The following is a 27711-nucleotide window of genomic DNA, read 5'->3' on the forward strand; positions in this document are numbered from 1 at the left end:
TAGAAATTCCAAAAACAAAACGATAATATATACCTACACTCTTAAATGTATACATGATTTTAAAAAAGACACTCGCTACTTATTTAAAATATTTCAGTTTTTCATGTATGTATTAGTAGCCGTTTTTCATACGGTAATTTAAATTATTCGGCCTTTCTAGAAATAATGCCACTGAGGTACCCATAGATAAGTATACCTATGTAGCATAATTATTTAGCTCTTACACTCGTTTTTATTTTGCTTCTAAATTAATCTATTTTTGCCTCAGACACGTGATAGTTATGTAAGATTGGAAGTGTATTGAGTTAAAATTCAGTTATGCAATTGGAAATAAGCTTCCGAGCGAAGCAATCTGTTTTTTGGTTTCAGTTCTATAGTACTTAACTTAACCGTTATATGGGCTGGTCAAAACTTTTGCTCCTCCTTTTAAAAACTGAAATGTGATCACCATCATTTTCAATCTCAAAACCTCCATTGAGTAATAATTTATATATTTTTTAAAAATGTCATTGATATTTATTTGAAACTAATAACTTTTAAATCACAAGATAACATAATATTTACTGACTTTTCTGTGGTTTTGTAGAACCAGTGGAAAAAAATGCTTGTCTTATGACTATAATACTCCATTATATAACAATATGTATGTAAATACATAGTTTAGTATTAAAGTACTTAGTAGACAATGTTGTACCTATTCGCATATTATGCAGCTGAACTGCAAGGTCATCTACATAAATCAAATGAACAGGGAAAACCTTGTACTAAAATAAAATTAATTTTTGCTATAATGAATATTATTTATTTAATTTTTTTAAATATATTTTAAAATTGTACATTAAAAAAATATTTTGAAATTTTGTAGGAAGATATGGGCTCCAGACTAATGATACCTCTGTCCTCCTTATTGTCCAGGCTAATATATTTTTTACTTGTAATCCATAGCCTTTAAGACGAAGGCTAGCTAGTAGTTGTAGACATAGATATCAGCAAGGTGTAGTGATGTAGAATTGTAAACTATGTAAAGAATATAAGTCTTCCCAAAACCTCAACTTTGTGGCCCATGGGTAGTGGTACCCACTATGTATTAATTCAAACTTAAATTGAATAGTGAGTCTATGATATCACTCTAAGAAGTTGTTTGATTTAACGACAAATTAAGATATAAGCTATACTATTGTATACTTACATATTCAAATGTGTATACAAACATCTGGTCATTCGTTACAGTGAGGTTAGGTTAAGTATATTTCTGAAAATAAAGAATATTAGAACAATACGAATTGTTAAAAAATATTAAGAAGAATTTTTATTTAAAATATATTTAAATATCTTACAATAATTGTTTAATTAGTTTAAAATAACACAAATAACAGGAAAAAACTTAACTATAGGAAGTATTCAACAAAAAGTAAATTTAGTAAAACAATTAAACACTAATCATACTATTAAATTATAAACCAAAAATGAATTTTATTCCATACATGACAAAAAGAACTTATACCAATAATATATATATATTAATTTTTATAATTTCAAACGTTTAAAAACAGCTATACATTTATCTATAAATTAAAATATTTAATTTTAGCCATTGAAAATGTGTGAGTTGCAATAAAGTGAAACTAAGTATTTTAAATTAAAATCAGTAAATTGCTTAATTCTTGATTTTAAATATTAAATACTATAAACGGTATACTATTATGTAAAAGAATAAAAATATCACTTATAATAAAATATGATAATGAAATATTAAGGGGTGTACCGAAGATGATTTTATTTGGGAAGGGGGGCAAAGTTTGAAGTTTAGCCACTATTAAAATTGATCCAGGACAACTTGTTGGAGCTATTTCATCATTAAGCTGTCAAAATGTTTTTTTATTTTATAAGTTAAAACTTATTATGAAAAAAATACTCATTACCCTCAAATAGAAATAAAAAAAGGAGGATAAGTATTGTGGGGATGTATGGGGCGCTAGGTTCGCCCCTCACAATATCTACATAACCACATGAATATATAATTCTTAAGTAATTTTAGTAACTAATATTAATAATTATTGTTATTGTTCTAAAAAATTGTGCACCTATTGTAATTATTAAAAAGATAAAGTTTAAAGAGTGTCAATTAATGTATGTAAAAGCTACCAAGTATATCAAACAACTTAATAATTAATCCTCAAAATAATTTAATAGGTCTTGGACAAAATTATCCAACAAATTATTATGATATAATTTTACTATGCTAGATATTAATTTTTGGTATGAACATTTTTTTGAAATGGAATTACCAGCAATAAAATATCTAATATTAAAACGATAAAAAAGATAGTATATGACAGGGGGTGACAAACACATATCACATATTTTTTCTTTCTTTGTTAAATATTGTATTTAATAAAAAATAGTTAAAAAAATTCTTTATTATTTCACTGGTTTGCAGGTCCCATTTTACCATATGATAGCTACCCCGCTAAATGTAGTTGTAAATTTATGATGCAACATTAAAGAAATAATAAAAAAACGGTCATAAATACTTTATGTTTGAACATTTCTATCTATGGGAGATATTTATTGAGGCTTGAGGAGATCATCCTAGAAAGTAGAAAATAGTATTTTTAACATAATTTAACTTGTACTAATTTTTTAAACAGATTATAAAATTTTAGCATGTGACCTGAAAAAAGTTTGCCATCCTTGGTAAGCAAAATATAAATTTATCATTTAAACAAAAAAAGATATTTATTTGTTGTTTTTAATTATGAATTTTAAATAACTTATTATTTTTGTAATACAATTGAATATAATTATCAACAAATACTTGAACTAAATATTTCAATGTGTAAACATCATCACCCTAACCACTATCAAAAGAGCTTCAAATACTTAAAATATTTTTTTAAATAAATTATCACTTGTATGATTAATGTCCATACCAAATATTATTAGCTATAACAGGAAATGTATGATATTGTTGAACTAAAATGACAAAACAAAGGAATTTAAACCTTATGTTAAACAGTATTTTATATTCTATGAGATTGAATTTTCAACAAAAACTATGTTTACTTAACCATATAGAGGCTTACCAATATATACTACTGATATTTCCGTATTACCATAAACAGCTGACACTGAAGGATATAATTTAGTTTTAGGTAAATTTTTAAAAGCTATACCTAAAAATTCATTGCATTTTTCAAAGTGCAAAATACCGTTTTCAGAATCTAGTACTAATTGTAATTTTTCACCAATTTGGTACTTAGGAGCATTGTTTAACAAGGGATAGTTTCCATGTGATACTCCATTGTGTAATAAAACGTTATCGATTAAGTTCCAACCCCAACTATGCTTGTCAATACCCAACAGAGGTAAGTAACCACTACAATGCACTGGAGCCTCTTTTGTTGACACGCCAACCATTGCAACTGTACCTGTTAACAAAATAATTTACATTTCCAATAAAATGTTTAATATTTTATGAATTATGAATATTCTTTTACCTAGTGGTCCAGTCCATGTAATTTCCCAAACGTGTTTACCGTTGTTGTAACCAATTTTAGTTCGTGCCAAATCTGTACTCTGGGCGACTGGATTGCGATGCAATGTGAAACCATTTTGTTTAACGACAATGTGCATGGAACAATCGTCTGGGTTCCATGAATGATATAAAGCCCGTAACTTATCTTTATAGTTGTGGAGTTGTGACAAAAGTTCAGACTTCAGCAAGTCTTTGGGTATCTTACGGCGACACATCAATTTCCATGGCTCGGCTCTGCCATCATTAATTACTCGATACCAATTTTGACAGACCAACATGCAGCTAAACAAGTCGGGCAGTTCCAGATTTGAAAATATTATGTCCAACACCAAGTCGGGTAAGTATTGCGGTGCGTGATATACGTCCATCATAAATGTTTTCGAATGTTAATCATGTAAACATGGCTGAATTTTTTCCAATTTAAACTACTATTTAGTGAGATTAAATTATACACAAGTGTATATTTTTAATGTTTACTATTATTACTGTCAAAGAGTGGTAGAGTTAAAGAATGTAAATCAAATCATTCTGCATGACAAAAAAAATTATTTCTGTATTTGTAATTGTTTAAAAGTTATAACAATTTACAATTGTATAACTAATTGGCAATTGTTTACTACAAATTTAAAATTTGATACTGTTATCAAATTTTTTATCAACAGCATGATTTTTTTATTGTTAACAATATTAATTATGTATTATCAATAGTAAAGTTACCACAGAAAAGATCTTTATTATCTATGTTATAACAGAATAATATTATAGGTAGAATTCTGTGATTCTACTGCTTATTATCACTAGAATTAGAATAGTGAGTACTGAATACCTACCTAAAATCATGATACAAAACAAATACAAATCGCTAGTAACATTTTTTTTTGTGAAGACATTATTTTTATTTCATTCTCTTCTTATTTAAAAACTGATCGCGCGGGACTGAAGGCGTACACTGATCAGCTACGGATTCTATACAAATTTGGTCCTTTAATAAATTTAATGTTAAGTACACTATTTTGTGTATTGATAGTATACAACTTCCAGTGACCAAATTGTTGAAAATGCTTTCCACAAACTTGTATAACAACATCGACCTAGCCAGAAAACGTGAACAACAAATCGATACGTTAAAAGTTTTTAATGAAAAGTAAGCAAACATGGCGATTCCAGAATATTAGCTGTGTGTAATCCTATAACATAAATGTAAATTAGTGTTACAGAAATTAATTTTGATAAAGAATACTCTGTTGAATTTCCTACTAAAGCTGGGAATTTGAGCCTGGTCATTGATTTGGGTCCAAAATTTCCTTTTGAGAAGCCCACTATGAAAATTTGCCCTCGAATTACACACAAATGGGTGGACACTACTGGTGAAATTGTTCTAGCTCCTGGATTGATGAATGTAAGAATGTTACAGCAGTCTTACTTTCATTTATAACTAATTTTATATGGTATTTTTACAGTACACTATTCACTCTGATTTGGGGAGAGTAGTACAGGTGATAAGAAGAGAGTTTGAATTAGACCAATCACTTACACTGGCAAATGGTATCAATAATGATGGGTAATTTATATTCAATAAAATCTGACCTAAACTAAAATTTTACACATAGATTTATCAAAAGATTTTCAGGGAATATCGCCATTGGTTCTGTCAAAAATGCAATTACATCTCTCAGTAATGTAAGTCCAAGCATATTTTATCAGCAATTTTCAATAATTTAAATTTTTTTCTCCTTTAGGATGTTGAATTTTTTAGTCTTGCAAAACTAACATCAGCTGAATTACTACGTTTAAATAATAATGTTGATTGCCTAGATGAATTCATTTCAGAATTACCATCAATTGAAGCATCTAATAAAAACATTGAAAATACTATCACAAAAATTATGGACTTAGCAAGTAAAAACACTCATATTATAGTATTATAGCTAACTAATATGTTTTTGAAAATAAAATTATTTGGTTTTTAATATTTTTAGATTCAAACATGTCTAAAGAAGAACCAATAAATAATTTAAAATTAGAAATATCAAAACAATTAGAAACAATAGAAAACTATCAAAAATCATATGCTGGACTTTCAACTAAGTATGTTAAGTTATCAGAGAAATATTCTCCACAATCAATTTCGGTAAAGCATCAAATACCTATGTATAAGTATAATCAATGGCAATTATTCACTAAAAATATTGTAATAATTACCCTTTCAGGATAATTTAAAAAAAGCGGCATTGAAATGTGACGAGGAAAGTGAACGAATAGCCGAACAGTTTTTAAATGGTGATATAGATTGTGATAAATTTTTACAAGTGTATGTAAAATCAAGAACTGTAAGTTTAAAAACAAACACAATTAATATTTTAAAAAAATTTTCAGAAGATCATATTTTAGTAATATTATTTTGATTTTATTCAGGTGTCATATACAAGGAAGGCAAAAGAAGACAGACTGAATTATCAATTAAAGCAATTGAAAGAGGCTGGGTTTTAAATATTGTTATCATTATAATTGAAAAATGTTATCAATTTTATTATATTTGTTTGAATTTAGTGCAATATCAAATTTGGTTAATCCAATTTTGTCAATGCTTTATCATGTTGATACCATACCGTATTATGTTGAAGCCTTTGAAAAGCTCAACACTCATGAAATCAATATGTGATTTGATTTGTCCCATAAACAACTTGTCCAATAGATTATTTTATTAATACACTAAAGTTTACATTAGTTGTTTAGTAATTTTCTGACCTACATAAATTATCCAAAAACATAGGGATAGTTAATTATTGTCTGACATTTTTCATATTGAGTTTTAAATTAATTTCATACAATTTTTAACTTCCAGATAGTAAATCATAGTCCTGTTCAGGGGCATTATATAAACAAAAAATTCAAATTATATATAGTTATAACTATGGCCCGAATTTTTTGCAAATGCATATTCTACATTTGACTTATAATAATTCTAATTGAGTATCTTTGTTTCATTTCGTTATACGTAGATTATGCTATTATTAATTTTTTTTTTGCATCAAAATGCATAATAATTGCATATTTCTAGCTAATTACACAAAATGTTCATATTAAATAAATACTTCATAGAATATTTTAAAATTTACAGTTTGATAAACATGTCGATTGCGGACATTATTTGACACAAATTATGCAAAGTTTATTCAAAATGCACATTAATTTAATTATAACCCGATCAAAAATGAACTTGATTATTCTATCAAATTTCCAATGCATAACAGACATCATCACGTGTCTAGCTAAATCGGGTGTTAATCTAGAAAAAAGTTGGAATTGGTTCAAAATGTAGAAAATAATTTGAGTGACGGAGGACGAGGTATTGAATTTGCTAAGTTAAACTATCGGAAGTATTATCATAAATAAAAAAATGTCTGGAATTATGAGAGGAGAAATAAGAAACGATGATGAAGACCTTGCAGATTTGGTACCAGAAAATATTTCATGTTTTAAATAAGCTCCCATTGTGTCAGCAGACGTGGAAATTTCAACTACAAGGTGATGCTACGATACAATCATAGAAGTTTTCTATTAGATAATTCAAAAGCACATTTTGTAACATCATTTTGGTACTCATTTAATAATTAACACACATTTAAATACTAATAATTAAATTGCATTTTTTTCACTTAAAACAATTTTGTTTTAAATGTTTGGTTTTTTAACACAATAAATTTTGTTTTGCATAAAAATCCGGGCTCTAGTTTTAACTCATATAGTCATATCATAATTTATAAGTTATAACCAATTAACCAAAATACATGTGTTCGATAGAAACATAACATTAAATTAGTAAGATAGGTTATTCTTTAAGTATAATATTTTATGGTAAATTTGGGGGGGAGGGCAAAGGCCTAATGTGCCATATGTTAAATACAATCCTGGTATGTTATTATTGTGATTGTGAGTGGTCATATAATTTAACTAAATAATTAAAGCTCTGCAATATTACTAATCAATGAGTTCATATCGCCTGTATGATATTATTCATCATGATTGCACAAGAAAAAAAAATAACATGATTCAAATACCTATGTGTTAAGATAATAAATAATCATCATTAGTGACCATGGGAAGAGGTTAAACTGAACTAAATACATATTCGTAAATGTATGGTATAAGGTTACCATTTTTTAACACTTCCGATTAAATGGAAAAAAAGTAATTTATCAAACTACATAATGAATAATAATAGAATATTTAATGTGTGCCAAGTATTTTTATCTATATTTAACACTCATAACAATCAAGAATATAACACTTACCAACATCATATCACTAAATAAATAGATTTTTGTTATTAAATCATAAAAATGTAATATAAAAAAAAAAAATTAAAAACAATTCAGAACATACATAGTAACTTTATTAAGATATTAACATTAAACAAACATATTTTTACAGTAGTGATAAAGCACTCTAACATTTTGTATTCTAAATATACACGTGATTGAGGTATTGATCATTTGGAATGAAATAAGCATCTAGTGTAAATGTAAAACAAAACTAAAAGCACTGTAATTTGATGATGAATGCACCTCAAAGATTAATAGGTGCAGATAATTTACATTTAATTTAAGTAAGACTGACACGGTTCTGAATTGATTAAATAATTGAAGTAGCTACTGTTTATTCACTCTTTGCCTTTGGTGGTGCTGGTGGAAGTGGTCGAGGAATGCTCAAAGCTACTTTCACAGAATCATAGATAAACCATTGTAAAGCTGTCAAGGTACCAATCATGATAATTCTTGGGCCTAAACCTTTCCATAAACCTCCAAACCCAATTTTTTTCAACACATCAACGGAAGATGCTCCTTTTTCTTGGTTCAATTTTGACACCAATGTATCAGCTGGATGAGATACAACAGCACAGAAAACTCCTGCAATGTACCCGGCAGCAAATGTTACGACCAATTGTTCTCCTTTACTGCAATCGGCTCTTGGTTTGGGAACAACATGAGCATAAATTAATTCAACTGTTCTTTCAAAACAGGCAAACTTCATCATGGTATAAGGAATTTGCCTCATCCATAAAGGTACTAAGCTCTTGAAGAAAGCAGATACACCTTCTTGCTGTAACATTTTGGGAACCGCTTCACGTAAAGTATTTGCAAAACCAGGAGTAGTTTGGATTTTGACTTTGATTGATTCAAGAGGAACAAGACCAATGTCGGCAAAAAGTTCAGCGGATGCAGAGGCAGCGAGGTAAAGAGATGTACGCCAGTAATACGCATTTTCTTCTCCCAACAAGTCGGCATACAAAATTTTGAAATATTCATATAAACCGAATTTACCAAGACCTTGAATGGAATAACCAATAGCAGTCGGAGCCCAGCCTTTAGCTAATCCTCGAGCGCCTTCATCGGCCATTGTGACTTTGAAACCATTGATGAGGTTCTTGTATTTGGCAGGGTTCACCTGAAGACGGCATTTTACTAAATCCAAGGGTGTGACCAATGTATGTGTCAGACCACATGAGATAATACCACCGAGCCCACACAGGGCAAAGTATTTAGGTGACCCAAACTCGCAGCTATCTTCATTAACTGCGGCTGCGGCGATAGTCCTACCTGCAATCCAAAATAGTCGAATAAATAATAAAACAAATTTAAGGCATCGCCTATTAAAAACGATTTTCTTGTAAAAGTTTGAATTGCGATTCGATCCTAAAGATATCGGTCGTAATGAGTATAAATTCAAAATGTACCTGGCACAAGATGAGCTGGGAATTCGGATACATTTTCCAGGGCGTTCTGTTGACTTACAGGTTTTCTGAGCTGATGGAATGGAGAATACATAATGATTAGTTTGATATTTGGTCAAGAGTCAAAAGGCTGTAATGTAGATTTTGACAGCAGCAACCACGCGAAAATGAAGGAGTTGCCCAACGCCGGAAAATAGGCTAAGTGACTCGATTCGATTCTTGAACTTTGCCGAGGTGAAAACTAAAAAGAAAAAATCAGCTGCAGCTTCCAGGTTGGCCACAGAAACAAACGTGAATAGACCATAGAATACATATTATTACTTTGTGGGATAGACTGGATTACCTCCCTCCAAATAACAATAATATCAATTATCAATTATTATTTATAACTGTCATTTGAAATTTGAATACCTATAATCAATTTTATTTTTTTTTATAACTTTTAAGTTCTAACAAAGCGACAATACATAGTACGTGAATATTTTTTTACTATTTTTAACCTTGTCAAATAATGTAGTCAATTAAATAACCTAATAGTAAATTCTATGAGCTGCCAGTGCTATACTGCTATACCAATGTCAGAATCGGGTGCATAGTACATCATGACATTGTATCATTTATTTATGTCCTAGGATACTAGGGTAGTATTAAATATTAATCTATTCTGTATTATAGATATGTCAGCATCACGGCTACTTAGCAACATGGTGATACGCATATTCTCCCACTTTAACCGTATATTGAGTTTTCTGCCACTCATTGGTCGCTTATATCAAAGCATGATAAGTATTGCATATAATATATATGATACATAAGTTACAAGAATACAAGATTAAAATTCATTAGAATGCAATCCTACCTATATATTTTATTTAAATTATTATTGTTGGATCTTGGATAGTTGGATGATGGTATATAGAATAGCGTTGTTCTATGATGAAACTCGGATGATTGAACAAATAAGAAAGCAGGATAATTTAACGACTGGCTGGATTGCTTAGAAAACATTTTGATAACTATTCCCTCGATTTCTTATCACTAAAAAATAATAAACATTTAACGACTTAACAGCCATTTATTTCAGTACTTACATTATTAATTTGGGGCTTCTGCTGTAATATATCTAATTGGTATATAATTATACTATTGTACTATATTATACAACAATTTTGAGAAAAATGTCGGATTCTAACGTCTCCAACTCAAATTACGAAGACGAGGTGAGTTCAATTGTACCATTTTTATATTAGTATATACATAAACGAGGCTGACTGTGGTCACTTCCATTTATATTTTGTTTTCCTGTCCCGTAAATTACCCGGGTAATAGTATTTTTACTATAAATTGTGTGTTATTGCAATTATAACTTCCATTAAAAAAATAATCTTGGATAAATTTGGTTCATCGGAATATGTTGCTCGCAAAAAAAAATTAATCACTATGTATTTGCAAATGGGCATTAATATAGTATGAGAAACTTTGTATGTGAAATCTAAATAGTAAAACTAATTTGTTTTCATACAGAGTCGTAGTTTGACCAAAAACATTCTTCAATCACAAATTGAATGTCTGGACAGTACTACTGTATTAACTGACAACTTTACACTTTTCGATGTGCTAAACAAATTTAAAGATCAAGTAAGAGTTATGGCTGCAAGGGTGAGTCAGTTATATCAATGTATGAACCTTGTTAAAAATCCAGCTGATCCATCCACACACCAAGAAGTACTGAAAGTTAAAAAAAACATAATTAATGGCATTACTCTTTTATTGAAAGAGACAAAACCTTTAAGTAATTATATCAACATTTTTAAATGCTTTTGAATTTATTTGTGCCTGTCTTAATTTAATAATTATATGGTATTTTTTAAAGATTATCCTAATTTCCAATCTTTAAGTTCAGTAAAACTTTTAAAAACATATGAAAAAGTATCTTCAGAATGTAAACTACTTCTGAATAACATCAAACAAGATAATGATAATATTATCAAACATACTGATCGGTAATTTAAATATTGTATACGTAATATTATATTATATTTTCAAAAAGTGCATCAGTGCGTAATTCAATATTTTTTTAATAAAACTATTGTACATAGGTTCAACAATTTATCAATATTTATGAAGGATTTCCAGCAAGAAATAGAAAAAATTGAAGCTCAAAATACTATAAGTACAGAAATAGAAATTGAGGTTGCTCGAGAATTTAAGGAATGCAAATCTGATATGGTAAATTAATTTTAATTCTGATTGAGAATATAATATCTCAGGTCTTATAATTAATTATTATCACAGACTAAGATCTTTTTGCTCTATATTATATTCTGTGATAATAAACAATGTGTTTTTTTTTATTAAGGTACCTAATACAAAATATTTCTGTCCAGTGAACTCAGATTCAGCAAAGAGCTAGAAAATACTGAAATACTCATTTTTTTATAATTCGAAAATGTTTATGCATGTACTACAATTTGTATTGTTTTAAACTTATTTTGATCTTTTAACCATATGGTTCTAAAACTCAAATTTACCAAATTATGACTTATAACTTCTTTTTTGATCAAAAAAAAATCAATAATTTAAATTTAACTTGTCATTCAGTAAATGTTGGACATAAAGATATAGTTAAAATGTGGGGAAATTACTTTAAAAATATTGGTGTTACCTTTCAAAAGAAACACACTATATAATATATAATTCTGACTGACTAACAATATTAATTTTTATTTTTAGTATATGCTGTTATCACAAGTCGATCCTTCATCTACATTGAAAGAAATATTAAGTGTAAGTTCATAAAACATTAAACATAATTTTACATTAATGCTAAATACCATATAAATAATAATAAATATTTGTTTGTTATTTAATATTTATAATGCATTGATATGTTTAAAGTTACTAGTGGAATGTAATGATGAAGATGAAGAAGATTGCTGGGTGGACATTACTAATATGCCTCATTTAGTCTTGCAGTGTCATAATCTGAAAAAACAGGGATTTGTATTACAAAATGAACAAAATAAATTTCTTTTTAAATTAAATATTTAAATAATAATTGCAGTTTAGTTAACTACCATAAACTATTTGTTAACATGTTGAAAAGTAAAGTTTCTTATTTTTTTATCTAAATGAAATGGTATTTTATTTAATAAAAATTGGACCCATTGGGGCATCTGCAATCCAAATTCAGGATTGTGTTTCGTCGTCCTTAATTCACACTATCAAGCATTCCAGACGATTTTTTTCTGTGTGATAACCTCCACACCTTGTTTTGTATCTAATTCCAAACTACTCTGACATTAAAATCAAATCAATCAATCAATTATCAAATGTTACAGTTATTTTTATTTATTCAGTTAAATGTGTATGCATCATTATATTTGCTTATTGTGCTATTATAATCACTTTAACAAATAGCATTTTTTTAAATCTTGCATCATATATCAAACTGTGGGAATTCATTGACACTGAATTGTGATCGTGTATCATATACTTTAAGATTCTGAGCTGATAGTTTTTATTTGTTAGCCATCACCTTTTGAAGCAGTAAAAATATCTAGATTTTCAACTTTTATATTTTTTCTGGTATGTGAATCTAGTTGGTACTTTAGGTGTCAATCAAAAGTAAAAAAGTTCCCAGTACTTTTCATAGTTTTTTTTTTTTATTAAAATATAAATTATATTTACAATCTGTGTTATCTGTGTTTAGTCACAATAAGTAAATTACGGCATTAAACAAGTTCCCACCACGATTAAAGATATATCTTTAGGTATATCTTTAATCGTGGTTCCCACTAACCCAGCCAATCCGACCAACCCGTATTTGAACCATCAAAAATTGTTTATTACGGTTTGGTGGATACTTAGAAAAGTCCCAGTGTCCCACCATTTTTCAAATCTTTGTTTATATTCTACGAATTTCTGAAAATGTTTATCCATATCAGGATCACGAATCACGATTAAAGTAGGTATCCTTAAGACCTTAATCGTACTCCTTTTCCATAACCTGCCACCTCCTGCCAATAGTTTAATCATCGAACATTGGCTTAATATTAATACCAAAAAATATTTATATATAACACGGACGTTCATCAGTGATATATAATATATATATTTGTGTTTAATATAGAACAATCGTGATCATTACAACAAAATAGCAAACAATATTTTGAAATGTTGCTGACACTGTAATTATCATTATCATATTATTTTTGGTAAGATAACAATTTTAAATTATTTTCATGAAAACCGGTGAAGTCGTCACTTATAAATCATTAAAAATTAATAATTATTTATTACATTTTGTACAATATTATTTAGAAAATGTGAATTATTAAATTAGGATTCTACCTTGAACATATTTGTTTCATATTTTAAATTTAAATCACATTAAATAATTAATGCTTACCTCGCTATTTATTTGATATGGCAGAAGAAGTCATTATACTTAAGGATCTCAAACTAGTTCCAGATAAATATTACGATTACACACAAACCTTACGAAATTCCAAAACTGCGATAGTCATAGATAATGGTAGTTATATTAATCATACAAATTTACAATTAATCAGAACTGTTTGCTTGTAAATAACATCCGTTTATTTTAACAGGTTCATTTACTTGTAAAGCTGGTTGGGCAACGTCTAGTGTTCCAAATCTCATATTTAAAAATATTTTAGCTCGCCCAAGAAAAGAACGTGGAAAAAAAGTAACGAATTAAAAAATTCATGTCTAGAACAGGTTTTTAATTTATTTAAAATGTGTGTTTAGGATGGCGAGACATTAATAGGAAATGATATACCAAACATAGAAGCAGTCAGATTTCAGTTGAAATCACAATTTGATCGTAATGTAATCACACAATTTAATGTCCAAGAACAGATTTTTGACTACACTTTTTCACATTTGGGCATTGACAGTAACGGTAGCATAAACCATCCAATAATACTAACGGAACCAGTTGCCAACCCTAATTATTCTCGGTTATGTAAATTTTTTAATTGCTTCAGTTTGTGTTTATATTGAACATTTTAATATTGTTTTTCAGTAATGTCAGAACTATTGTTTGAATGCTACCATGTTCCTGGCATTTGTTATGGAATAGATGGTCTATTTAGTTACCAACATAATGGTCATAATGAAAAAACAGGACTAGTTGTGAATTGCGGCCATCATACAACACATATTATACCTGTAATCAAAGGTACTCCTGACTTAATTAATAGTCGTCGAATTGATGTCGGTGGATATCATATTACTTATTACTTGCATAAACTTCTACAGCTTAAATACCCAGCACATTATAATGCTATAACACCAAGCCGAGCTGAGGTATCTTATAAAAATGTGTATTATAATTTAACATTAAATGATTACTTTAATTTTGATTGAGTACCATTGAAATAATATTTAAGGAGTTGCTTTATGAACACGGGTTTTTGGCGGTTCATTATACTGATGTATTAAAACAATGGTCAGATCCAGAGTATTATGATCGCAATGTGAAAAGAATACAGCTTCCCTATTCTATGGCTGTTGTTTTAACACCAGATCAACAACGAGACAAAAGAAGAGAAATGGCTAAAAAACTAGTAGAGATGAATGCTAGAAAAAGAGATGAAAAAGTAAGGATAGCTAGTTCACATAACTAATATTTATAAGTATAAATTAAAAATATAATCAAAAATTTGAAAATGTTATTCAGTTAGCAGAAGATGAAGAACAACTCCATCAATTATTATTGATACGAGAAATGATTGAAGATGGAGAACCTATCGAAGAAGTTAGAGTAAATATTCATCAACTTTTTTTTGTATTGTTTTGAGGTCATGTGAACAGTTTTGTGTCTCTTTGTTATTAACACGTTCACCTCCGCTGCCAATCGTGGTCTTAGCTTTAGTAGTAGAGCCTTTCGGGCTACTGCCAATCCGTGATTGTCACTAGTGCATATTGAAAATACACGCCTATAATAATTTGGCTAAAGAGGCACTTCTTTATTATTTATAAGACCATTCTGAACATATTAACAGAAAATTCTTTTCAGTCGGCTTTTGTTTCCCTCGTTTTTTCAAATACTTTTATAGTCCCGCATATGTTATCTGTAGGTACAAGGCGTGTGACACCATATTAGAAATATAGGTGTGGTAGTAAACGTGTAACTTTATGCTGTGCATTTGTATGCTATTAGTGGTAAAGCTGGGATATATGAACAACTTGGGGCCATTTTCTGAAAACAGGACTTGGTCTCAAATATTGATAGCTGTAGAATATTTTATAATTTATAGTTGATACAAAAGCAAGTACAAAAAGATTAAAGGATGCTTGAATGAAGAATATCTTAAATTATTAAGTTTTCATTTGAGAGATACTGTTAAAGTTTTAGTGTGAGTAGCCCAAAGTAAACGGCTAAATAGTTAAACAAGTTTTGTATAGAAGAGTAGAAAAAAAATTAAATATTTTAGAGAAATTATTTAAGCTAAAGTTCATTAAAAACCTGAGCTACAAGAATTACATTTGCACAAAATAATTTTTTACTCTAGTGAAGAGTTAGTTTATTATGGCTGAATATTGGCAATTGTGTCATAATTTGTGACCTGGGAATTTTCCGGTGTTGTGCGTGACCTATTAGAAAATTCCTTAGCACCAATTTCATGGTATTGAACTGACAAAAAAATTTATTTTAACCGATGACCTACCTGTGTTGGTTTTGTATACTAAATGTATGGTTAGTTTCAATTTAAACTCTCGTAGCAACCGAGTGACCTTGCTGGATTTAAGGTACACAATATAAAACTAAGTTTATCTTGTCTGGCCTAGTAATCCACAAATATCACTACTACCTTTATTTCTAAAACCAAATTAAATACTATATTTATTACAAGTTTAATCGTTATATTTTCAGGAAGTATTACGATCTCATGGATTAAAAAATGAAAAGGATTTAAGAAAACTAATTACTGATCTTCAAACTAGAATTGATAGGGCAAAATCAAAAATTGCAGCTGCTTCTCATAATGCTACCAATGTCGAAGAACACGTAACGGAGGAGCCTAAATTAAGACTTTTTAAAAACAAAATTCAACTACCAAAAGAGGAATCTATATCAAAAATTTGGCTTAATGATATATATAAAAAAAGACAAGATATAATTGATAAAAAAGCTGTTAGAAAACAGCGTAGACAAGATATGGCTAAGAGAGGAACTGCTGCATCTTTAGAGCGCATGCGATTAATTAGCCAATTAGCAAGAAAAGATAAAAGAGATGATGATTTTGGTAGCAGAGATGAAGACTGGGATGTTTACAAAGTTATAAATAAAGTATGTTATTATTGTTATATATTGTTATATATTGTTCACTTTATTTTGTTTAAACTGTTTTTCTTTTTTATGCTAATTTTTAGTTTATACTATTATATATACTATTTATTTGAAACTGATTCAAATTATCATTGGATAGACTCCTCTTTAGACACTCTCCTACAAAATGTATTATTTAAGTATTTCAGTAGATATTTCAAAATTAACTCCCTTATTAGAGTGGAAGGTTGGTTATAAACAAAAGATTTAACCTGATAATTTAAAAAAAAATTTATTGAAATAATGTAATATTGTTTTGGGAGTATTTTTGCAGTATCAACAAATATAAATAATATTCAATTATTTAAAGCTCAATCTAGTTTTGTTGGCAAAATCTATTACATACAATTATTTTAAGTTGATTGATTTAGTCATCTTTCTGATTTAATAAAAATAATATTTACTTTAAATCCAAGTATTTTGACACATATTTATGACTTAATAGCTCAATCTTTTATATTAACCAAACTAAGTTAGCCCATAGGTATGCAAATACATACTGGTAGCAATTTAGCATACTAAATAAAATATAATTAATTAAAAAATGAATAATATTATCAAAATAATGTTAATAATAAGTAAAAAATTGTATAAATAGATTTTGAGTATAAATAAAATGTTTAAATATAAATTTTAGGAAGGCGGTGACACTGACAGTGAGGAAGAACAAGAAAAAATCTCAGAACTTGAAGAAGTCTTACGATTTTATGATCCAACATTTGTTAGCTCTAACATCAATGAGGAACAAAATCCAAAAGAAGCTCATCAACTACATTTTGGTATAGAACGTATGAGATGTACAGAAGTACTTTTCCAACCATCAATTATTGGTTGTGGTCAAGGTGGAATAACTGATACCATAGAATTCATTTTGAAAAAATATAATGCTGAAACAGCTAATGATATAGCAGAAAATGTTTTCTTAACTGGAGGTCCAACTAAATTGCCCGGTTTCAAGCAGCGAGTTTATAGAGAACTCCGGGAAATGAGACCATTGGAAACTAATATTTATGTAAAATTGTCTGACTCCCCTTTTCTCGATGCTTGGTCTGGTGCAAGAGAATTCGCTAATAAGCAAGATTTTCATAAATATTTGTTAACACCTGAAATGTATGCAGAAATGGGTGGTGATTATTTTGTTGAAAACTCCTGTTCCAATATGTATTGTCCACTTCCTGAAGCTGTTCAAGAACCTGAGGGATTAAGCGAACAAAATACAGAAATTTAACTATTTTTAATTTAAATTTATCATAATTAGTATGTGATATATGTATGTAATTTATTTCTTATCAGCTACAATTCATGATTGTATTTTAAACAATTTATGAATGAATCATAAACATAATCAACACCTACTCAATTCATATTTTAATAAAATAAGCTCTTTTGTTTTTATGTCATTCCATTTGAGTACATTTTCAATAATTTATAATTTTACATTTTGAATAACTACTATAAGATGTTGAATTTAGTATAGAGTTCAATATAAACATAATATAGTAAAGAGATTTAAAAGAATGCCCAATGGTGTGATTTTGTTATGTATTTAATGTTTTGGAATTTAAATAAAATATTATTTTGTATAATTTAATTATAAATGTATAACGTATGTCTCTATCATAGGTCACAAACTCACGTCTCACAATACACAATTTTAATAAGACATGTTAGTCGGCTAATTTTAAAAAGTTTCTACAAATATTCAATGGGTCAATCTCATGTCTAATTAATAATAATCTTCTTATATTTTTGAGATGTATTTAACATTATCCAGAGTAAACCACAAGGAGGTGATTCTCATTATTCTCCAAAAATTATTTAGTTTTATTTTCATTTTCATATTATTAAAAAATATGCATATTAGTTATAGTAGAATTAAATTATGTAAATGTATATAAGTTACCTACCTACCTATTTATTATTTTCAAACTGAATTATGTTGTGATTATTATATTTTGTCTGTGAAAATTATCCTATTATCTTTTTTATTACCTACCTACAATTTCCTGGCCGAACTTACAAAAACAAAAGGTAATTGTGGGTCCAGTTTATATTTGCCACTTTAAGTATGCTTATATAATACAAAGGTATATATAATTTTTTTAAACGCTCAGTTTCTAATTTCGAATATCTTTCAATAGAAAAAACCAGCATACAAACTCAATCAATATTTTCTCACCTTTAAGTTTTATACCTATTAGGTCAATTCACTTTTATGTTAAAATTAATGCCCCCCGCATAAAAATATAAAATTGGTTCTGTTGAATGCAAATTTGCCATGTTTTAAGATAGACACATGCAGGCATAACGTATATTATTATTTGTAAGCTGGTAACGTACAGTCTAAAATCAGAGAAAACAAAAAAAAAAGATGAAGGAAAATGTTGGTTTAACTCAAAATCATATAACCGTAGGTACTTAACATTTTCATCAAATGTTTATGTTGGCATAGGGTCACCAGATTTTAAAATCACCAAACCGGGACAACATATTGAATAACCTATTTTTATATTGAAATAATAATATCCATTATTTTATAATTAATATAATATGTTTTTTGTTAATGTATGTATCATCAATCATCATCGATTTCATCAAACTCTTAATTTTCCGAATCTTTTAATATTTGAGATCCAGAAGCTTCTGTTACTGGTTTTTGATTTGTGGATGAATATTTTGCAGTTTTATGAACTCGAATGAGCAGATATTTATTTTTCGTAATTTCTTCATAGAATTATGTTGGCAGGGTTTATTTTCCAATGTTTTTAAAATATTGAACAGTTATTTTGACATAAAAAATACGATTTGAGTGCACTAAACATTACTGCCTATTATTCTTTCAATATCTGGATATAACGATAACCATCTTGTTTTGGAGTGTGATACTTCTTTACACTGAACATCAACAAACGAACAGAATTCTTTTAATGTTTCAACACGTACTGTATAAATATGGAAGTATCCAGAAATTTTACCAACTATTATTTCAATATCAATTGGAAGGTTATCCGTAGCATGGTGAATACTGTATATATAACGTGTGCACAGCAACCTAATCCCAAAATATTATGCTTTAATGTATTTTTTAATTTTAAAAATTCATTATTTTTGCCCTTTCTTGCAATTCCGCCAAAATTTGTGTTAGTACTATCACCTGAGAAACTTATTATTTTTTATTCGAGTTCAAATTTTTTCAAAACACAATTTTATTGTGAATTAATTCGGCTGCTTCTCCGGGTAGGTTTGAAAAGTCCAAAATATCATTTTTAATTCCATTTTCTGAATTAAAGTATCTTATAATTACATGGCTTATGATTTGAGGCATCGACTAGTAAAGAAATATAATAACCTTTTTTTAACCTTCAATAGCATCCTCCATAGCGAAGGGAGTTAAAATATTTACTATTAACTAACGAGTTTTTGTTTTAGCAGAAGTAAATTTTTTTTCATTAAATATTTGGCGAATAAGACTTACTGTACAAGTCATAGTGTTAAAGCTATGGTTGTGCATGACAGTATGAAATGCTAAGGTTACTTCTTTGGCCGCTAATTTCAATGATTCGTCGTTAGCTTTTAATGGTGTAAAAAACTTATTTACTTTGCTAGATGTCAATGCAGCCTTTTGTGCCATTTTATGTTTATTAGAATAGATTTCAATTTCATATGATAAGTTTTCCCACCATGGATAACTGAAAATGTACTCAAACATACAGTACATTGCACATCAAAATTATCGTTGATTTTAAATGTTCAAGCTTATTGACACAACAACATTTTTTTATCAACATTTTAAAAAGAAAATAAAAAAAAAAAAATAGTATCACACAAAAAACCAAAATATTTTGGAAATTATATCATGCATGTCGTTTGACATGTCTATTAATAATTATTAGGTTCTCAAATATATTTGGTAAAATGTCAAGTCTCTGTGGTTATTTATTTTTGAATTATCTACAGCAAAAAACCAAAATTGATTTTGCTAAAAACTCGTTGTGAGTAAAATTTGCCATTTTTCTACGGTTATTTCGAAATGTACTGAGAATTTTCCCAAAAATACCAGCTAGATCCGATTTTCTACCTGGACCATCCTAACATTAATATTTATAACATTCATATTTCTATGATAAAATGTACAAAAAGACCAAAAAAAAAAAACACATATCATTATAAAATCAATATAATTCTATTATCTCCACACAGAATCTAAAATCATCGTAGCCCACATAAATAATTTAAACCTATTATCGTGGACTATAATTTATTATTATCCTTCGTAGGTTAGTAGGTACTGGGTATGCTACACCGGGTTTAGTAAAACAAAATTACTTTTGTCTTTTTCAAGTCTTGTTTTTGGTAATTTATTAATACATCAACAGTTTCAAAATAATTGAATTCTTATCAATTAACGAGACTAAGGTAAAAATAAGTTATAAAAATAAAAGTTTTACATTGGCACATCGTTACAAGACACTCCGGGGGTGCTACCGTTTTTCAGCAAAGGTTATATTGCTCCGATTTACGCAAAAAAAAAAAAATATACAATATTTTAGATATTTTTTGAAAACTCTTTGTATCTTGTATTATTTTGTTATTTCGTCACGGCTGAAGCCCGCCATCGGGCGTATATAGACGAGACGCGTATGTAATATCGTAATCATTACAATTTGATAAATTTCAGTTCTGGAGTTCTCCAAAAATATCTAAAATTAATTAATTAAAATATTTATTTGTTTTGGCGAAAATCAGAGTTCAACCTTTGGCGGAAAATGGACATAGTGATTACGTCGAGGGTCAGGCTGACGGAAAATCCGAAAATGGATATTCCCAAGAAATAATCCAACACAAACGAAGCCCTATAGTGATTCAAAGTATGATATTTTTCATAAATTTAAAACTTGTATTATAAATATTATTATTACAAATGGTAAAATTATATAATGACTTATTTGAACGAAACGTTTGTTATGTTTAGCGGAATCAGCTCACGTTGCATATAGTTGACGTAATGACGTAGGTACTCGTCAGTCTCCAATGCATTTATATCTAGGTAAACCTAATATATTATGTAAGGTGCCTCTATCAATATCAATAATTAACGATGTCTCTTATATAAGTACTTACTTCAAAGAAATAATTCAACACAGATTTTTGTTTATCTTCTATAATGTATTTAATTAATCAAGTTGTATACGTTTATATTGTTAATATACAAGGACCATAATAAACTGAAAGTCACAGTCCTAAATATAATTTGATAATTAAATTGTTAATAATAAATAATTTTATTGAAAATAAATAACAACATAAATATATATTTGATGTTTCGTTGTACACAAATGTTACAAGACAATATGTTTACCTATATATACCTAGTTTATATATTGTTTTATAAATTATAAGATCATTTGTTTTGCGGCACTGCAGTGCGCCTACATAAGTGAAAAACTATTATTAATGGTAATGGTAAATATAGTCAAGTTTAAGTAAATTATTTTTACAAGCTATGTTAGTAAATTAAAAAATGTGTTGCGCCATAGCGGTTTATTTTTCAATTGTCAACTTTCGGCACATTTTTCAATTTTTGTACATTTTTATGCAAGGCGATAATTACGGCGATATAAAACATTGAACCAATAGTAGTTAATTTGTTTGACAATCGTTTTCAATCTAATTGTATGACTGTGTGCCTGATAAACTATTTTTTCGTTAGGTAGGACGAATAAGCAGTAAAATAATTGCATCATTTGGAGGGCATTTGATACATGATTAACACGGGTGAGTGGCGCACAAACGACGGCTATGATGGCTGGGCGATCTCGAATTTACGCCTGGAGTAAAAGGCGAACCGTAACAGTGTCCGCGATCACACTTATTAGATATAGAGCTCATATTTCCTCGGAAATCGGATTTTCCATGGGATAGTGTAGTCTTATTATCTCCGGGGAACTTATATTAACACATTATTAGTTGGTTGTTAGTTTATTGCTGCTGTTTCTCGAATCAGTCGAAACTCAAGTGCGTTCTGCGTCACGACGTTATTTGATTTGCCTTTTTATCGTACATCGTATCATCATTGATTAACTATAGATAGTAATTTTTCATATACCAAAAGTCTATTTATTTTATTAACATAAAAATGTATGTTTTTGTATGTTTTGTATGTTTTGTATGTTTTGTATGTTTTGTATGTTTTGTAAATTTTGTATTCTTTGACAAATTATTTAAGAGGTAAGCATTCATAATACATTTGATATTTTAAGTATACCTACACCAAAAGATTTAAAATATTATCAGGTAATTTTATTCGTTGTGTTGTGTGCGATCATATTATATAATGTCTCTCACTCATCGGGTAGGTAAAGGTACTGGTAATAGTCTCATAGATAGAAATTCATTATTTCTTATACCTAGAAATTTAAACAATTTGCTTAAGTATTTTTTACAGTTTATGAAGCACGATTACTATTTTGAGTTATTCGTATAGTATAGTTATTTCTTTATTGTTGGGTACAATGATTTATATTACTGTTCAGTAATCGCGTATTATAATTTATAAATTATATACCTACCTACGTATAGTTATTAATACCATAATCATATTTTATGTGAATTTACGTATGAATAACTTCTCATGAGTAAACTATGATGTACAACTACATGTTAAAACATTAAAATTCATTTTTAAGTCCCTACTATCTTTATTTATTACATCGATATATATGCACTACATTTATCTAGTCGTCTCTAGATTTTAGGTTGCTTCTGGGTTATTTTAGATTCGTTTCAACACATGCTTATGAGGAAACTTGTATTACATTTTCAAATGTTTGTCAGCGACGTGCCATGAAACATGGTATCCATAGGAGGTGGAGGCTCCCTTAAACAAAGAAATTAAATTATTAAATAGTGATGCTGATAAAAAAATATATAATAATAATTATATCTTTATTTTGCTTTCCAAAAATGTATTTAAAACTATAACATTGTATACTTAAAAAATTAACTTTTTGAGCATTTGTTTGATAAAATAAAATACGAGTATTACGACTTCTATTAATTTCCACGCTCTGCAGAACCATAAATTGTACATAAATTATTAATGCATATGCATACTAATTAGAAATTACCAATAAAAAGTTAAATAATGGTTATATTTTCATAATTTTATAGATATCATATATTTTGACTTGATATGTGATTAAAATTGTCCATCTCAACCTTTTAATTGGATGTCATAAATACGTCTGAGGTCTAACTAACTCATTATAACATGACCAATTTCTAGTTCAGAATAATCCATTTTATTCCGTAACTTTTAATATTTGATGATTTGATATTTTGATCTATTATCAAATGTATATAGGTAAGAATACTATTTGAGGCTCCGGGAAGGGTTTTTTTTTGGTACCTATTTAAAATTGTAAATATTTTTCAAAGCATTCTAATTTTCATTATTTCTCGACTTATGTATGATAGCATTTTTCTTTATGAGTGAAAAAATAAATTGAAAGTCGAACACAACATTCCTCATAAGTTTTTCTTTTGCAAAAAGGTGGCGGTGACGACGACGGAAACAATAATACATGCAAACCACCATAATATATATATTATAACTAAACAACACAGTACATACACGTGCGGTGATAACACGTGTGTTACCTGCAGCGATTCGATTGCGTCGCGAATTGCGATATTATGTGACTCCCGGACGTAGGTCTGGTACGCGTCACGTGGGCACGCGGCAAGGTACGTGACACGAGGTAAACCAATTGCGGGGCAGCCCACGTGTTGGTGCACTCGAAACGTTTCCCGTCACACAGCACGCGGCGTGTGACTATGCTTCTATACATTTTCACATCGCTGACGTATGATAATATTATATTAATTATACAATAACTTTTGTTCGGGGTCGTGCCGTATTGGCGTGCTCAGAAGGCAGGCCTGGTAGGCCCGGCCCCTACCCTGTTTTTAAACACTCAATAAAATATTGTCATTATTATTATTATTATTATTATTATTATGCCTTATTACTTTAAGAATACAAATATATATATCATACATTTTATAAAATTATATTATACGAGCTATGTCTAAGTAAAACCAATTTGAACAAGATATTCGAATGTTTTGAATTTAGACGGTCACTTATTTTGACATTCGTCGCCACAACACATACGACGGTATTGCCAGAAAAGAATATAGTTTAATAGTTTATAGTGCCACCTACTAACTGCGTCAAGTAAATGTGAGATGTTCAATTGTTGAAACTTTGTTTTATGCGTATTTATTGTTTATTTTATTTTATTAAAATAGAACAAGCAAATCAAAATAAAACAGAATTACTAGACAATAATTGTACAAATCCGTTCCAAAATTAACTTACACATTAAATAACAATGAATGTTGAGGTTGTTTCTTAAATATTACTTTCAATACAATTAGTAACCATTATTTTTCTACTTGAACTCATTTTTAATGATGTTTAGTGTTTGGTTCGTTTTTCGTTGAACATTTTCGTTACAATGACCTTTTAACAATTTGATGACGAGGTCGATAATCGACAGTTGAAATTATCTTGAATTAATCTATTTGTTGTATTCCCTCGTTTAATAAACTATAGTCACTACTGACTAAACACCATTGTCATTTGCCAAATTTACAAAACAGTCAATCTTGCAAGTTGCAGCATACTCATTCTTAACCAATTGTATGCCTTATTGAAGAACATATTTTTCGTGACTTACTATCCAATGTATATTAGGTGTGGATAAGCCTCCACCGAAGTCCACCTAGTTTCGCTTATGGATTATTTGGTGTTATATAATTGCGAACGTTTTACGTTTTGGTTACACGATTGCGAACAATTGACGGCAGTTCAAAGAAATAATATTTTATACCTTATATTTAAACGATTGCAAACGGTTTTATGAGCTTTGTCGTTTATTTTAATTTTTGATATCGTATTCTTATATAGCGATAAATAAATTAAAAACGATATTGTGGTTTACGGAGCCGATATTCTACTGTAAATAATTATTAATATTGCTTATAGGACTATAGGTAGGTAGTCGTAATTTGTAGAGCTAGTAAACTAACGAAAATGTATAGTTTTTTTCAGGGTTTGAAAAAACCAAGGGTATAACAATATATACAATTTTAAATATTAAACATTTTTGTAATCAGTAACTAATCGATGTGTGAAAGTTAGTTGGAAAAAACATTCGAAGTTATGTGCTCCTCGCAGTGCTTGAAATGGAACGATGTTCCGATTCTTAATATTAGCCTTTACGGCTTTACGTCCGTCCTGTTAGTCATAATAAGGGCTCGGATTTCAAAGCATAATAAATAAAAAAAAAAGAACAACATTGTTTAAAAAAGCAAACAAAAAATAATTAAAAATTAACATGAATTAGTTGTAATTTTATAAAACTGAATAAAAAATTGAAAATTTTGAAAAATAATTTACTACCATGTATTTGGCAAGATTTCCAGTAGTGAAACTGACTCTATTGTCTGACAGGATGATTTTATACATAAACAACGAACATTTTACATCTACTAGGGGTTTCGTTTAAATTAAACAAATGATAATTAATTTCGTTTGATGAAACGCCACACAGTATAGAAGTAATGTTCAGTAATTGTTTTCAGTCTTTGTTTTTCAAAAGAACACGATTTAGTTTACCCGAAATTGCAGTTGCAATATCTCTGATATCTATAATTATATTATAAATTATTATTGCGGGTTTTCATAGTTCTTATTAATTAAATAAACATTTTTTTATTATTATAGCAAATAAAACATATTAAAATTGCACAGCTAGAATAGAATAACAGAAAAAAACAATAAAAAAGCACAAACAAGCAAAAATAAATTCATTTATTTGGAATCAGAATGACGTGAAACGAATATACGTATAAAAATTAAATTTCTACCTTATACATATAAAAAAACTTTAAAATCCGAGCCCTAGTTATAATTATAATTAAAGAATTTCGGTTTGTAAATAGATTAAGTAAATATTGGAAAAAAAATTACCACTTGCTAAGACATTTCTGAAAAATTGTCAAATTTGTTTTTGACAAATGATATAGGCAATAGAAGTCCCATTATAGGCTTTACACTTGTCATCTTAGAATTTCTTTAATTTCTTCAACCTTCATCTTATTACAATTACAACATTTTGATCGAAAATACAAGTACCTACCACCTACATATTGGCTAACATTGTTATTGTAGCCAGGAATTTTTTTCGTGGGTGGGGCTACAATTTTTTTTATTGTTTTAACTGTAGTAGGGTACTTATATCAGTTTATTAATGATTACTCATTGTTTACGTAAAATGATTCTGAACGGAGACGATAAATCAGCATACTTGTATAAATAATCTCATTTCATAATTTTAAAAGAATTAGTAAAAAACAAAAATTTTTCATCACTATAAATAGCTCAAAAAGAGTCAGAATATTTTTAAAAAAATGAGCTAATATAAACATGTGGTTGAACATTTCAACTTTCAAGTGTCTGCGGACAAAAATTATGAAGCACTTATACGAAATTATTATTAACTCTTAAGGTTAATGTATAATCCAATTTTTATAAGTTCAAAATACATGCATTTATATTTTATTGTAAACATAAATTTAATATTAATATTATTATAGTAACATTCACATACAGGCATTTGGCACAATAATTTGGTAAGCGTTTCAATTAGAAAAAATAATGTTCCATTTCGTGCACTGGTTCTACCCTACTATCCGGACTATTATAGTATGGACAGGTATTAATAGTTTCTATACTATAAAGTTGTACTACCACTACTACCTGTACCTATATCAAAATTGCACATTGCCACTAAATACTAGTATATTAACTATGGTCCTCTAAAGTTTAGTAAACGTATTAATACTTTGAATTGAAATAATTGTTATAAATTCAATTTAAAAGAGCTAAATTTTTTTTTTTCAACTATCTTTTGATACACTGAAATCAACCTTCTAGTGAGACGCTCCTAAAAAAAATGTTGGGATAAATGCCTATAAAATCGTTGGCAAACATAATGCATTTTTTTATTT

At 28.5% G+C, this 27711-nt stretch overlaps 5 protein-coding genes across 6 annotated transcripts; 3 read left to right on the top strand and 2 right to left on the bottom strand.

The window, feature by feature from the left end:
* Positions 1 to 1771: 1771 nt before the first annotated feature.
* On the bottom strand, positions 1772 to 4165 carry LOC111029179 (F-box/SPRY domain-containing protein 1). Its single transcript, XM_022308074.1, has 2 exons — positions 3501 to 4165; positions 1772 to 3431 (listed from the first exon to the last, which is right to left on the bottom strand). The coding sequence occupies exons 1-2, from the start codon at positions 3907 to 3909 to the stop codon at positions 3067 to 3069; spliced, it is 774 nt and encodes a 257-aa protein (XP_022163766.1). The 5' UTR covers positions 3910 to 4165; the 3' UTR covers positions 1772 to 3066.
* A 130-nt stretch (positions 4166 to 4295) lies between these two features.
* LOC111029177 (vacuolar protein sorting-associated protein 37A) lies at positions 4296 to 6265 on the top strand. The gene is made up of 8 exons (XM_022308070.1): positions 4296 to 4682; positions 4748 to 4937; positions 4999 to 5099; positions 5161 to 5218; positions 5278 to 5437; positions 5518 to 5669; positions 5749 to 5868; positions 5954 to 6265. Exons 1-8 carry the CDS (start codon positions 4597 to 4599, stop codon positions 6026 to 6028), a joined length of 942 nt encoding a protein of 313 aa, XP_022163762.1. The 5' UTR covers positions 4296 to 4596; the 3' UTR covers positions 6029 to 6265.
* A 1647-nt stretch (positions 6266 to 7912) lies between these two features.
* Positions 7913 to 9495, bottom strand: LOC111029176 (phosphate carrier protein, mitochondrial-like). Its single transcript, XM_022308069.1, has 2 exons — positions 9276 to 9495; positions 7913 to 9138 (listed from the first exon to the last, which is right to left on the bottom strand). Exons 1-2 carry the CDS (start codon positions 9364 to 9366, stop codon positions 8198 to 8200), a joined length of 1032 nt encoding a protein of 343 aa, XP_022163761.1. The 5' UTR covers positions 9367 to 9495; the 3' UTR covers positions 7913 to 8197.
* A 202-nt stretch (positions 9496 to 9697) lies between these two features.
* On the top strand, positions 9698 to 12404 carry LOC111029178. 2 transcript variants are annotated; one of them, XM_022308073.1, is made up of 7 exons: positions 9698 to 9882; positions 9948 to 10492; positions 10797 to 11064; positions 11146 to 11275; positions 11372 to 11501; positions 12006 to 12059; positions 12171 to 12404. In XM_022308073.1, the coding sequence occupies exons 2-7, from the start codon at positions 10451 to 10453 to the stop codon at positions 12321 to 12323; spliced, it is 777 nt and encodes a 258-aa protein (XP_022163765.1). In that variant the 5' UTR covers positions 9698 to 9882; positions 9948 to 10450; the 3' UTR covers positions 12324 to 12404. The 2 variants fall into 2 exon arrangements, with proteins under 2 accessions (XP_022163765.1, XP_022163763.1); XM_022308071.1 differs by having other exon boundaries at positions 9698 to 10492.
* Positions 12405 to 13581: 1177 nt separating this feature from the next.
* LOC111029192 (actin-related protein 5) lies at positions 13582 to 18223 on the top strand. The gene is made up of 8 exons (XM_022308105.1): positions 13582 to 13809; positions 13886 to 13983; positions 14046 to 14262; positions 14323 to 14606; positions 14690 to 14899; positions 14980 to 15063; positions 16177 to 16593; positions 17270 to 18223. Exons 1-8 carry the CDS (start codon positions 13701 to 13703, stop codon positions 17858 to 17860), a joined length of 2010 nt encoding a protein of 669 aa, XP_022163797.1. The 5' UTR covers positions 13582 to 13700; the 3' UTR covers positions 17861 to 18223.
* The last annotated feature ends 9488 nt before the right edge of the window (positions 18224 to 27711 follow it).

This window comes from Myzus persicae, unplaced genomic scaffold (assembly GCF_001856785.1).
Source record: "Myzus persicae strain clone G006 unplaced genomic scaffold, MPER_G0061.0, whole genome shotgun sequence".
Taxonomy (NCBI): Eukaryota; Metazoa; Arthropoda; class Insecta; order Hemiptera; family Aphididae; genus Myzus; species Myzus persicae.

Excerpts from the sequence above, each read along its gene's own strand:
- LOC111029176 (XM_022308069.1), bottom strand. The coding sequence starts at position 9,366 with ATGTATTCTCCATTCCATCAGCTCAGAAAACCTGTAAGTCAACAGAAC. Across the intron at positions 9,139-9,275 it reads CCCAGCTCATCTTGTGCCAG|GTAGGACTATCGCCGCAGCC; the intron begins GTACATTTTGAA and ends TTTGGATTGCAG.
- LOC111029177 (XM_022308070.1), top strand. The coding sequence starts at position 4,597 with ATGCTTTCCACAAACTTGTATAACAACATCGACCTAGCCAGAAAACGT. Across the intron at positions 4,938-4,998 it reads TAGCTCCTGGATTGATGAAT|TACACTATTCACTCTGATTT; the intron begins GTAAGAATGTTA and ends GTATTTTTACAG. Across the intron at positions 5,100-5,160 it reads AATGGTATCAATAATGATGG|ATTTTCAGGGAATATCGCCA; the intron begins GTAATTTATATT and ends ATTTATCAAAAG.
- LOC111029179 (XM_022308074.1), bottom strand. The coding sequence starts at position 3,909 with ATGATGGACGTATATCACGCACCGCAATACTTACCCGACTTGGTGTTG. Across the intron at positions 3,432-3,500 it reads TACATGGACTGGACCACTAG|GTACAGTTGCAATGGTTGGC; the intron begins GTAAAAGAATAT and ends TTTTGTTAACAG.
- LOC111029192 (XM_022308105.1), top strand. The coding sequence starts at position 13,701 with ATGGCAGAAGAAGTCATTATACTTAAGGATCTCAAACTAGTTCCAGAT. Across the intron at positions 13,810-13,885 it reads TGCGATAGTCATAGATAATG|GTTCATTTACTTGTAAAGCT; the intron begins GTAGTTATATTA and ends TTATTTTAACAG. Across the intron at positions 13,984-14,045 it reads GAAAAGAACGTGGAAAAAAA|GATGGCGAGACATTAATAGG; the intron begins GTAACGAATTAA and ends ATGTGTGTTTAG.
- LOC111029178 (XM_022308071.1), top strand. The coding sequence starts at position 10,451 with ATGTCGGATTCTAACGTCTCCAACTCAAATTACGAAGACGAG. Across the intron at positions 11,276-11,371 it reads ATTATCAAACATACTGATCG|GTTCAACAATTTATCAATAT; the intron begins GTAATTTAAATA and ends TATTGTACATAG. Across the intron at positions 12,060-12,170 it reads CATTGAAAGAAATATTAAGT|TTACTAGTGGAATGTAATGA; the intron begins GTAAGTTCATAA and ends ATATGTTTAAAG.